The sequence below is a fragment of the Pleurodeles waltl genome, chromosome 8 (assembly GCF_031143425.1).
Source record: "Pleurodeles waltl isolate 20211129_DDA chromosome 8, aPleWal1.hap1.20221129, whole genome shotgun sequence".
NCBI lineage: Eukaryota > Metazoa > Chordata > Amphibia > Caudata > Salamandridae > Pleurodeles > Pleurodeles waltl.
Genome location: NC_090447.1, coordinates 686,505,833 through 686,519,283, shown reverse-complemented (window position 1 = coordinate 686,519,283; position 13,451 = coordinate 686,505,833). Strand labels below are relative to the sequence as shown.

The 13,451-nt window shown below is 43.4% G+C and overlaps 1 protein-coding gene across 1 annotated transcript in view; it reads left to right on the top strand.

The window, feature by feature from the left end:
• Window positions 1–13,451, top strand: part of POLA1 (DNA polymerase alpha 1, catalytic subunit) — a 1,729,782-nt gene that overhangs the window by 827,794 nt on the left and 888,537 nt on the right. Inside the window, exon 28 of the mRNA XM_069204808.1 lies at window positions 7,398–7,490. Within this exon, the coding sequence (XP_069060909.1) occupies window positions 7,398–7,490 (93 nt within the window). The remainder of the gene's footprint in view (window positions 1–7,397; window positions 7,491–13,451) is intronic.

Here is a 13,451-nt window from a genome sequence, read left to right as displayed (position 1 = left end):
TAATCTATTTGTGCTCCTAAGGACAGGCAGCACAACATGTACATTATCTTATCAAATAAGGACGCTTGTGATTTTAGATCTTGTCTTAGAATGCTGAAAAGTGTGTGTATCTCAGTGGAATATATATCTTGTTTCAGCAATGATTAAGTTGATGCCCTTACCAACTCCCTAGCCAGCTGCTGCAAATGGTACTGCATCAAGATTTGCTACAGATGATCTTTATGCATGTGGTACCATACCAGCTAGGCATCTCTGCCACCTGACTAGAGAAGACATGCCAGTTCTTTGCCAACAAGCATTGGCAGCCAGGAGCCATTTTAGATGACATGGTTCAACATCATTGCATGTACATTTTGTCAATTACACTCATCCCTAATCTATTAGCAAAACCAAGAAGGCACCATTTACACTGGCGTTCATAGAGGCAGTGTGGCCAAGACACTATTAGTTTACTGAACTGCTGCAGCTGTGTTGTTGCTCAGTGATCCTTGCAAACCTCAGTCTTGTAAGGTCTGTGTCTGGATGAAACAGAACCATCTCCCCCTTCCCCCCCCCTCAACCTCCAGCCCCCCGAGATGATCAGGGTCCACAGATCCAAACTCTACATCGCCAAACAGCATTGGAAGGTGCGTAAGACCCATTGCCAGCCAAGGATGCAGACTTGATTTAGTTCGCGAGACCATTCCAGTGAAAAATCTTCCTCTCGCTCCAAGACTTCAGGTAGGTCCAAATCGAAGAAGAAATACAAGAAAATTAAGCAAGATTCTTTGACAACCTGCCACACATGAACAGTAGTCGCAAGGATATCAAGGTGCCTCTTGGTCCCAGTCTCCTAACAAGGAACCAGTTCCATACACCTTGAGTTTGTAGATCTATTGGTGAGACAGCAACAAGAAAAGGCTTTCAAATAAGCAATGGTATGAATTTTTGGCAACCTTTTGACTCCGTCTGGTGTGCCTTTGGGCCACAAGGAACCAAGGAGGCCTCTAATTAGATTACTCTAGGCAGATCCACCCTCAGCACAATTACTACTTTCCGACCCTGCTGCTGCATCTGCCCTAACTCAAGGGTTGACACTAATGCCTGCTCCAAACCTTGTACCATAAACCATGACAGTCCCTGCCACATCTGAGCCGAACCTACAATACTTCGACTGAAGTCACGTCCCTGCAAGCTTTGATGCAGCTGCTTCAACCTCACTTTGACTTCAATAGAAGGTTACCCTTACCTTGTAGTCACCGGCAGGCACGTCAAACCGCTTTGGTTCAGACACAGCATGGTCTAAAGAATGATAATGGAGATAATGAGACAGTACCTTCCATTATCATGATGAGGACAATGTATACATGTTCCTCCAAGAGGCCAGTGGACTAGACTTCTACCCTGACACTGGGAAGGGTTCCCGGCCCTTTCACAGAAGAATCAGTCTCCTGGGCTGTGGTCATCTGGTGTGCAGGTAAAGTTCTAGATTTACAGCTCCCATCCATTGAGGTCAAAACGAATGCCTATTTTGAAGACCTATAGCCTGGGCAGGCTTCTACAGTACAGCTTCTCTTCTTTAACACAAATCTGACAGATACACTAATAGGCACTTGGGCTAAACCTTGTTTTTTCCCGCTGGTAAATAGGCAAGTGGCTAGTCAACACCATCCTGCTTCAGAGGGCCCAGCCTTGCTCACCCAACACCCCACACCTTATAGTTTGGTGGTCCAGGCATCCCAAAGTAGACTGAATCCAAACTCCTCTTCTACCAGACCTTCCAATAGGAATTCAAAACATATGGAGGCATTTGGGATGAGGATGCTTTCCTCTGCTGGTCTTGCCCTCAGTTTGGTCAAAGCCAGCTGCCTTTTCCTTGCTTTTTGAGACATGGTTAGCGAGATTTAGCCAACATTCCTTAACTAACATCATGCCAAATTAGCACAAATAATTCAGGATGGACAGGACGCAGCAATGTACTTTATCTGCTCTTGGCTGGACACTACTGACTGCTTAGACAGGGCAGTTGGTACCAGTGTGGTGCTTAGGCACTGCACATGGATGAGATTTGAGAGTTTTTCAGGTGATGTCCAAATGTCCCTGATGGATACGTTATTTGATGGCATCAGTCTCTTCAGATATGTAGCAGACATGGCACTGCAGCGCCTCAAAGAGAGTAGGTCACATGATGCTTCCTCTGAGCCCTTGAGGCAGTATCCTCAGCAAAGTAGCACTTTTTGGGTGCTTTGGAAAGGGTTTAGCTCAGAGACCACACCAAGGCCTACCACCCCAACATCAAAACCCCACCCCCAAGCTGTGTTGGACAAAGAAGCAATAGAGAGTGTGGCAGCATTGGCAATGGGGACTGTATGCCACTACTGCTATTTCTTTATGCCTAAGAAGGATGGAGACCTTTATCCTATTTTAGATCTTGCCCCTCTCAATTTCTTCCTGAAAAAGGACACATTCAGGATACTCACATTAGCTCAAGTTCTAACTGCCCTGTGTCCAGGAGACTGGATGATAGCACTGGAATTGCAGAATGCTGATTTTCACATCTTGCCGTCACACAGGTGTTACCCACAGTTCAAGGTGTATCTGATAGAGGCTTCTAGTTGCAGAGTCCTTACCTTTGAATTCTCCCCAGGCATCAGACTGGATCCAGAAGATTTTCACGAGCCGTACCCCTGCGTGCCGTTCTGTGGCATAGATAGTCTAATTTGTTCATGCAAGCGGTGACTTTGGATGTCCATCTAAATGAGCTGATGCCACCACTTTTTCTTCCCTGTGAGACTTCCAGTGAAGAAAGGATGCTGCAGGTCCCTCTGTTCGCAACTGACGACAGTTCTACAAAGATATTAGAGCTTTAGATCAGCTGATTAGAAGTTTTTGCCCCATCACGAAGCGAGAGATAGTAAGGTGAATCTTATCTGCATCCTCTTTTGCCACAAGGAAAGAAACTGTCTCTGAGTGTTGATTATGCACCTCACACGTTTATCATAGACCACTACCTGGACTGAATTGCAGCAGCTGATTCTTCAGCTGGCAAGTAGTTCCCTGCAATCTGTTTTGCTGAAGCTGAACCTCATAACCACTTACTATGTACGACTGAAACAACTGCTTGCTACTCTGAGCCAAGCATGTAAATCTATGAAGAGCCATAGCTAAGGAAAAAACGGGTTTATTGTGTATAACTTTGTCTCACTCGTTTTTAGCTTTTAATGGAGCCATGCTAGACCATCCTCCTTCCGTGGTCAGAGGCTGGCTACTTAACTTCCTACCTTCACTTGTAGTGCTCAAAACAGGAACATTGGTGCCTCTAAGAGAAGTGGAGAGCTTAGCTGAAGTATGCATCTTTCTAAATAGGCTGAATATGCTATTAAACATGCTCACACTATAGTTTTAGCCTATAGCCCTGTTAATGTTACTTGTTGTGCCATAAAAGCCAAGGATTCCTAGACTGGTGGAAATAATTCAAGTACGTTAATCTATATAAGAATCCAACACTAGAGAACTGTAGCTGCAGTGGAGTAGCACATTTTTATGCAAACATAATTGACAGGGCCATTGTCAAGAAATTTTGTTAGGGACTTCAATAAAAGTCTAATTTTCCAACTCTTGTCCTAGGCCACCGTTTTATAGACCGGTGAAGCATATTCTCAGCAGCCAAGACTCACTCAAACCTTTGACTACAACATTAAGGATCTAGTCCCTCAGCAGGTGTGACCTGGCATACCTGTGTGTCACAGACGCAAAAACTGGAAAACACAATTTTTGTTTATAAGTGCAACACTGACTAAGCTTTTTGAATCCCTTCACCCAAGATTTCCAGCATCTACTACTGCTGCTTTACACAGGTCTTTGAGTTTTGCTTCAATTTCTATAACAAACTGATAAAGAAGGTTCCATTTGAGGAGGACCAGTAGAAAACTAGAAGAACAATAGAACATACTGGATCAGGTGTTATGAAGGTGCTATTCTGCGTGAACAAATGAATATCTTTTTAATCTGTCAAGAGTATCTTCTTTGAAGAGAAGTGAGAGGCAATGTGAGTCTTAACGCAGGCTGTACTGTCAGACGGTGTAACCTTTTAGCCTGTTGGTATTTGTCTCCACTCCAAGTGTGCTAGGATTTGTTTTCAACTCCTGACAGACCACAAGACAAGATTTTTACTTGTGAATTCTTCCTAGTGCACCACATGGTGAAGGAGCTTTACTTGCACCGAATCACACAGGCCCAAACTGGAATGTTACCTGAGAGCTATCATCTCTACGCCAGATTAAACTTATGTCCATGCTTCCAGATTTGGTGTTGCTCACTCCATACGATAGGGGTGAAGATTCTGGAGACAAGGTACTGCAAGAGGATAAGGAAATCTGTTAAAATGCTCTGCTTGCCAAGTATTTGATCCCTTCATAGTAAGATGAGTAGGAACCCCATGTTGCTTTAGATGTTGGGACTGCCACCCTTATTCCTGCTGTTTTACCTGATGATATAACATATCATACTGCACTAGAAAAAATTGAATAAATATAAAATATCTATAAATAAAATTCACATTATAAATAAGTAAATTACAAAATGTATTAATAATAATAATGAACAAATAAAAATAATGCTAAAAATGTGTATATGTATATAAATAAAATTATAAATAAAACAATTCTATTTTCTCTTATACGCTTTACTTTGTCTACCCTCACCATATGTCATGTCTCTATCAATCTATCCTCCATCCCCACTCTGACTCATCCCAAACCCATCCTACTACTTTCATCTTCTAAATAACCCTGCCTAAGTTCTTCCCTCCTGTCCCACATGTAACTCACCCAAACCTCAGTTTACTACCTTGATCTCCAAAACAACCCTACTAAATTCTCCCTCATTTATCTCACCTTTGACTCATCCAAAACCCCTCCTGCTACTATGATCTCCCTAACCCTTTCCACAGACTCTTTCCTCCTCCATTTCCCCCTTTACTCATCCCAAGCCTTATCCTATTACAATAAACTACCAATTAACACTCCTGGATTCTTACCTCCTCTACCTCTCCATTACTCCAGTCAATCCAACGAACAGACTCATATATCCGTGGCTCAAATTAACTCATAATAACACTAAAACTGTACTCATATTTCCCTATACTAATCCACCACTAATTCCTTTTGGGTTTCGGAGTAGCGTGCTACTCGCCGAAAAGCGCTTCGCAGCCTCGTCAGGGGTAGTAAGCGTTATATAAGTACTATTGTAATACAATACTATTATAATACAATATAACTTTATACTGGAGAGAGATTTCTCAAAGTTCCTGAAATCCAGCCTCCATCAAAAAGTGATTCCTTTTTTGTTTGAGGCAAGCCCAAAAGATAAGTGAATGCAACTCAAATTCTTCCCCATATATGGGAGAAAGGCCTTCTGGTAACTATCTCTGCTGCATGATCTTTTACTATGATATGCATGGTGAAAAAGTGCATATCCCCAGATATACATGCAGTGTGCTTGTTCAGCCATGTTACACCAAAGTCATCCTCAACAGTGACTCAGAAATATGAGGTACCAGCCATAGAATCCTGCCCAGTCGCTGACTGTAGAAAATTGATTAACAGACTAATACTTTTGAGGCTTCAAACTTACTAAAGGATCATCATTCTGAGAATAAGTTCATTCATACATAAGACTAGCATCCTTTTTGTCCCTTTTAGCACACTTTTTTATATCGGTAAATCTAGCACCTGACAGCTAGCTAATGCAGAACTACTTATGTGCAAGGGGTAGCTGAAGCGTGTATTGGTCTGACCTCAGGCACTAGCAAAAGCAGTCGGCATGCAGGCAGGACTTTACTAATATGAAATTCTTTTTTCACTAATTCTATATTTCTGAATGTGACAGCCTGCCAGCATGTTTCTCGCTGTTTGAATTTTTCAGGCATAAGATTGGATCTGGAAACTTCAGCAGTACCTCAGCATGCAGAAAGGTGGCACCTTGCAGCTCCACATGCGCACAGTTGCTCTCCAGAAATGACATTCAAGGCTTATATGTGTGCCACTCCTACACGCTGGCATCAGTTCTTTTCATTCCAGCCTAACAAACATGGATCTCAAACTTTTGTTTTTCTAAGACATTTACCTTCATAGCTTTCGACAGGATTTCTTAGAGTGTGCAAGAGATGCCCCCTAAAATGACAGGTTCCATGCCCTATAGGGACTGACGCAAACAAATGTCTGGCAGATCCCCATCAGGTGTGCCTGTGGTGCCCAGGGTCGAGCCACAACTCCAAGGCCTGCGGTGACTGTGCATCTATGAACCTAAAGGCCATCAGGGAGTGCAAGGCTTAACTTTAAGCAAAGCATTTTTAACACTCTGCGATGGGACTGTTCCAAGTCCCCCACTGTGTCCAAGGCCCACTCTCAGTCCTGGTTCAGTTCCTGGAGTCGATGGAACTGGTCCAGAGGTCTTTGTCATGCCCCAAATCCTCAGATAAGAGTAAGAAACAAAAAATCAAAACAGGATTCCGCTCCCTCTTGGCACTCCCAGCCACTTGACAAAGCACAGGGGTTGTGACACCTTTTCCAATCTCTCTCTGGAAGGCAACCAACTTCGGAGTTGATCCTGCCACTTGTTCCCACACAACCGGAGTTTCCGGGCCTTCAGCCATGCTGTGTCAGACAGAAGAGGTCACACAGCTGTGCTCCGGCTCTTTGGATCCCTGCTGATTCCCACTGGCATGCTTTTGAGCCTAAAGGGGCCAAGACTCCCTCCAGGTGGGAGGAACCCACGTCCTACACTATAGTGATGCATAGGGTGGCCGAAGTTCTTGATCTGCAGGTCCCCACCTTGGAGGTTACAGCTAATGTTCGGACGGAAGCCCTCCAACCAGGGCAAACATCTTCTGAGCCCCTACTTCCCTTTAGCAAGGCGCTGGCACTATCTTATTGAGGGCTTGGCCTAAACCTTGCTGTGGCCCACCAGCCAATAGACAAATTGCCAGGTGCCATAACCCCTGCCCCTGGTGACTTGGATTTTCTTTCTTATCACTCCTCACAGGAAAGCCTCATGGTGCCACGCACATTTGGCAAACGTGTTTGGTGTGCCCAAAGATCTTGGCCCTATACTGTTTCAGGCAATTCAAGACTGTCGTCATGCAGCCAAGTTCAGGATTCGTTGTGGCTTGGCCTCCACCGATTCCATCGGGCAGGCCGTAGGCACCAGCATTGCCATTCACCACCGTACCAGGCGGCTAGCTAGATAGAGAGCAAGCGTTATGGAAGGTAAGTAACTTGTATGATTGGGTGTCAGATAATGTCCGCAATGGTGGAACATCATTTCTTTTGCATATTCATCATTTAAAATGTAAATTATCAGTTTAATTAGCTACATTTATTATGTTTTCTAAGCATTACTGTGTTTTTTCTTTTTAGATGAACCTGGAGGTTATTTACGGTGACACTGATTCCATAATGATCAACACGAACAGCACAAACCTAGAAGAGGTTTTCAAGCTTGGAAACAAGGTTGGTAACATGCTGGTGTTTTACGATTTATTCTGCCTCAGACTTTAGTTTGCCAGATTTTATCTTCAGATTGTAAAATATGCAGTGAAAAGTTTTGAAAAATATATAACAAGTTGTTTTGTTGTCTGACTCCTTTACATTCTCACCTCATGTGACTTTTAGCTGATTTTGATAGAAATCGAACCTTTCAAAGGCAGCATTAAAGAACTGTGGTTAGGATATTTACTTTACCTCCAATTTTTAGCCCCCCCCCAAATGTCAATGTCCTTTATTTCTACTACTTAAAGATGAAGGGAGTTAGAATAAGCAGTGACTGTTGTATTTTTAGTGCTTTCAAGTGCACAGTACTATGTCACTGTCCATTATATTGTTTTTTTTTCTTCCAATTTTTAGTATTCTCTGACCCCTGTCACAGGTACTTAGTATCGAAGAATGCTTAGAAAAGCAGATTCACCTGCTGATGGCACACACGTGTCTGCTGCTTACAGACGCTGGCCTTGTCATGCTATGCTTAATTAGCTGTAGAATGGCGTTCATGTCTGTTGAAGGCGATGAAAGGTGATCTGTTTTTTTAAAGGAATCGTTGGCCTTTAAGCTAGAGCATGAAAGTTGACCAGAGATTGAGGGCTTTAAGTAGCGTGTATGAATGTATTCCTAGGCAAGCCTCAGCAACGAGAAAGGAAACATCCTAGCACAGGAATTGTCTCCTGCCATGTTAATGCAGTCACTTTCTGATTGTTTCTGACAAGTATTCTCTTTGGGCTGAAAATTGCTTTGCTGGTTGTCACTTTAAATCTAGCCAGTTGCATGCTGTTTGGAATCGTAGTTACTCCTTCTAAAAACAGTGCATCGCATAGGAAACAACGCAAAATGTTAGGATTTGTACAGCAAAATCATGATCAATGTCCAACATACTTTTGCAGTTGAATTGTTAAATCACAGTTATTGACATAACAATACCTTCCATTTATGTGGATTAAACTGGTAGAAAAATGTAGACTTTTAATGAATGTTTTGGCACGTTGTCATGAAAGTCAGTGAGCAATACATCGTCTCAAGGAACGACTGGCTTTTTATTGAGTCCTTAGCTAGGGCGGAACACATTAGGTATGCGATTTTGGCGACTATTGGCAGAATGTGGAAGCACAGAAATATGCATGAGCCGTTCAACCAGATGTAGTCACAAAAGTGTCTACCATCCTAAAATTCCTTCCATCTTACCCACTTCTACTCCTAAAAGGCAATATCCACATCGCATACACACAAGCCTCATTTATTACGTCACAGTTTCCGCGCATGCTCTTTCACAAATTAACATAAATCCGTTTTCTCCCTTTAAATAAGGTCACATGTGTTAAGTGTGGACAGCTGTAGACTTATTGGGAACATCATATTTTCTTTTTTAAATACAGTAGACATCATCAAATACTTTATTTCCTGGGTTTTAGGGTTAATGAGGAACATAATTTCATCGTAATCGGCATTATGCTGATTGAGAAAGTAATTAATTTAGTGCATTTTTATTACCTTTTGGTGTCCTTTAAATAGTACTTGTACTAATTTAAATAGCATTTGCTGTTTATGTTGTACTGCCATGACTGACAAAATAAAATTAATATTTATCACATACACTCAAAATTTGCTTAGTGAGTGCTACACGACATGCTTTTCTAGCCAGCAGGTAACACTCATATTTTTCCCATATTTTGAACTAAATTGGCACTTCAATTAATACTCTCAAACACAAAGTCAAACTTGCTCCGTACCTTCACTAAATTCATTCCCGGTTGACAATTCCAAATATGCAGAGCCCATTTATACAGCAAGGAAGGCAATCCTGACACCAGACTGTTTATTTTTAAATGGTGTCCAGGCTCCCAACCTGCCTGAACTGGAAAGATAACTCCCTGACTGCTCACTTTGAAAATACAATCCAAGGGGGTCAGGCTAATCTATTAATCCAGTCTGTGAACCTGTTCATACCTAGTGCTCAGGTCGATACTATAGCCTTAGAACCCGCCGTAGCGGGCTCTACCGGCTATTAAAGGCCCGCTCCCCGCGTTAAATGCCCGAGCCGAAGGCGAGGGCATTTAACAAGGGAGAGGGACTTTAATAGCCGGTAGAGCCCGCTACGGCGGGTTCTAAGGCTATTAGAACATTCTGCCACTCAGGGCAGAATGTTCTATTAAAAAAAAAATGTTCACGGAGCCCGAGGGGATTAAAATCCCCTCGGGCTCCGTGAGGCTTTGTTCACAGCTGCTGATGTGAACAAAGTGAACATTGGAATGTTGGCTCTGCGGGCTTTTACCGGCCAGTAAAAGCCCGCAGCACTCCATTGTTTTCAATGGAGCCCCCAGCATTCCAATGTTCTAATATTAATGCAGTACGGTCTTTTTGCTCCAGAAAGTGGTGACACCATTTCATGTGAGCTAAATTGTCACATTATCCGCTTTCTATGCTCCTCGGCATCCCGCTAAAGAAGAGCAGCGACTTTATCGTTTGGACCTAAAAAGAGTGTTGTCATTTTACCTTGATCACACAAGAGTTCCAGAAAGATGGCCAACTCTTCGTGGGGTATGTTGGTGCGAAGAAAGGTCGGGCAGTGCAGAAGCAATCAATCTCTCGTTGGTTCATTCTCTCCATCCAAATCTGCTATGCATTGGCCAAGAATCAAGCCCCTGAGGGCTTGCGGGTTCATTCCACCAGAGCCAAAGCTGCGACAGCTGCTTTAGGATGTGGAGTCCCAGTCCTGTAACACCTGTCAGGTAGAAACGTGGGAGTCCTTGCACACGTTTACCAAACAATACTGCCTGGACAGTCAGGTCCACAGGGATGGACATTTCACCTGTTTGGTGTTGCAGGACTTTCTAGTTTAGAATTTGTACGCAGTCCACCAACGAGGATGGTATTGCTTGGGTATCTATTCTAAGGTAAGGAATCTGCAACTAGAAGTCTCTATCAGATGACTTACCTTTAGTAACGCCTTATCTGGTAGAGACAATATGTAGCCGCACATTCCTTACCGACCCATCCATCCTCCCCCATCTGCAGACAGGGTTAAGGATACTCCCTTTCAGGGCCCTAGTTTGGACACCACAGTGTCCGTGCACTTCATAGGTGCTCCTGGTGTGGAAAATTGTGAAGTTACTAATGCATGCGCACCCTGGTAGCACCTATATAGGTGATGCAGCCATCACTTCTTATGTGGACGACGCTGATGACATTTTGCGGAGCCGATCGACCCCACCTACCTGCGCACAGGGGTACTGCTCACAGAAAACATTCCAGATCCAGTCTGTTGCCTGCGAAACTCAAAGGTAAGGAATCTGCAACTAGATATTGTCTCTACCAGATAAGGGATTACCGAAGGTAAGTAACTTGTTCATCTGCAACATGTTATGGCAGTGATATATGGGGATTCTGGGACTGCTTTGTTATTCACCTTGAGGAGAACAAGTTCATCAGATGCCTGCTGGGCTTCCCGCAAAGTACCACAACTTATGTTATCCATGAGTAGTTGGGCCTTAAGCATATCCTGAATGCCATTAGATTAAGACCTCTGTTACAGTGGATCTTGACATGGTACAAGAGTAAGCCAACCCTGACTAAATTGATCACTGGGGATTGTCTTATTCTGGATAATGTTAGATCGGTCCCTTGGTTGAATTTCATTAAGTACCCAGTTTGCTTTCTTTGGCTGTCTGAGTCTGTTTTTATGTCTGGACAAGGTAACTAAGGCTGATAATATCTAGGTGAAAAATAATTTTTAGGGCACACCACTGCTGCTAGGGAAGGCTTTGAATTCCAGAAACCTGACGTTTTTTCTCATTGCTTGATAAAAACTAACTTTAATTGAGCATTACTTGACTTGGGCGATTAATGTGTGTCATCACTAGCTTTTAATAAGGTTTAGATTCAGTGATTTCCTACATCTTAGTAGTTTCCGCCGCAAGGATTAGTCCGCTACTGGTTCCCTTGAACCCTGTGAGTGTGACAATATTCCTGCACAGACTGTCACCCATTTTGTCTTTTTTTTTTTATATCTATTTTATAATGTTCCAAGGCAAATATTATTACCAATTTTAAAGGTTTTTAAATTTAAAAAAGTGAGGCCTGCACTGTTGTATCTTTTAATGCTTAAGGACGTTTATACATGTGTGAATGTTGGGTGTTTTCTAAGTAGCCTAGTTAAGCTTCTGGAAGCCTGGCCCTCATCCAGCTTATGGACTCCACTTAAAAGGTAAATTCAAAATTCATTTTTACGTTTGTATGCCTCTTGGCTTTTTTGTTAATTTTTGTATCCTTCTTATATATTTATATGTTAATGTTGTCTGGAATGTTATTTTTGATTGTATCTTTTATGGTTATTCATTTTAAGCCAATAAAGAATATCTGATAGGGCTGTCTAGTTGCAGATTCCTTACCTGTGAATTCTCCCCAGGCGTCAGACTGGATCTGGAAGATTTTTCATGAGCAATACCCTTGCGTTGCCGGTAAGTGGCGTTGATCGCTCTGTGTCCATCTACATCATCGCGGTTCCTATATAGGCTCCACCCAGACGCGCTGACATCAGTTCTTTCCGTGCCAGCCAGTGCTGATTCAAGAGAAGATCTACCCCTCCGTAGTTTATGTAAGATTTTTTGTTTTAACTCATTTAGGACATTATAAACACTGTAGCAAATTCAAACAGATGAGCCATCATCCCAAACATGTCTTAAAACAGCAGTAATTCTGTACAAAGGGACTAGTGTTTTCACAACATTACACAACATTACAGTATGAACATTACAGTATGAATAATCGTCTGTTAAGCCTTCTCAACCAAATATGTGCACCACTCCCATGGCTGCCTGTATATCCCTAACCCTGCCTGTTGTCTGTAGAGAACTCTTTGAGCCTCTTAAGGATTCCCCTCCATGTTAGCAAATCTTCCTCTGCATGCTCATCCTTCCTACACTGACAGAGCCACTGCATCTCTTCTGTCACTGCCCATTCATTCACATCTTCATTCACATCTTTGATTCATGCCTGTTCTATGGGCCCTAACGGGCTCATCCATGAAATGGCAATTTGCTGTTTCGCAAGCAGGGCCATTTGAATATTTTTCCATTCCATTTTCTTACCCTTTTGTGTCGTAACAACCCCTAATAGACATGTGGCTGCGTCCAAGTCCACTGGTACACCCTCAATACACTCCACAGCCGACCAGCGGTGGTTCCACAGGCCAGGAGCAGATGTCTTGTAGAGAGTGCTTTGTATAGTATTGCTCGGCAAATCTGAGGACCCACCCTTGGGGAAGCCCTTAGTAACCCTAAAAGGGGTTTGGTCACTCTCTGAAGTGACCCACCTATCAGAGGCGGTCAGGGACGTCATCTACCTGGCCTAAGCAGTCAGATGCTCCCCGGGGCCTCTGCATATCTTATTTTGAAGATGGCAGATTCAAGTGGCCACCTCGCAGAGCTCTGTGTTCCTCCCTAGCAGAGGAGCCTGACAAGGGGGTGGTCACTCCCCTCTTTGTGCAGTTTTGCACTGGAGCGGGAACTGGGGGTTCCTGAACTGGTGCATACCGGATTATATAAGGAGGGTACCAAATGTGCCCTTCAAAACAGTCTGGTGGCGCTCAGAGGCCATCCCACCCCAGCCCTTAGACACCTAATACACAGGGGGAGTTGTTCACACCTTTCCCTTGCAGTAAATGCTTTGTTCTGCCTTCCTCTGCCTGAGCCAGGCTCACCAGCACGATAGTAGAACAGTGTCTGAGGTTGGCAGCAGCATGTCCTGGCAACCAGACCCCGTAAGGCTGCATATGCAGAACTGAGGGATCCTCCGAGCACAAGGGATCATGTAGCTAGCACTGGAATCAGTGCGGTTGCATGATTCCAACATGTGTGATACCAAACATGCCTAGGTTTGGAGAAGCCAGTATGTAGTTGGACCACTCGTGTTGACCAGTGTCCACTA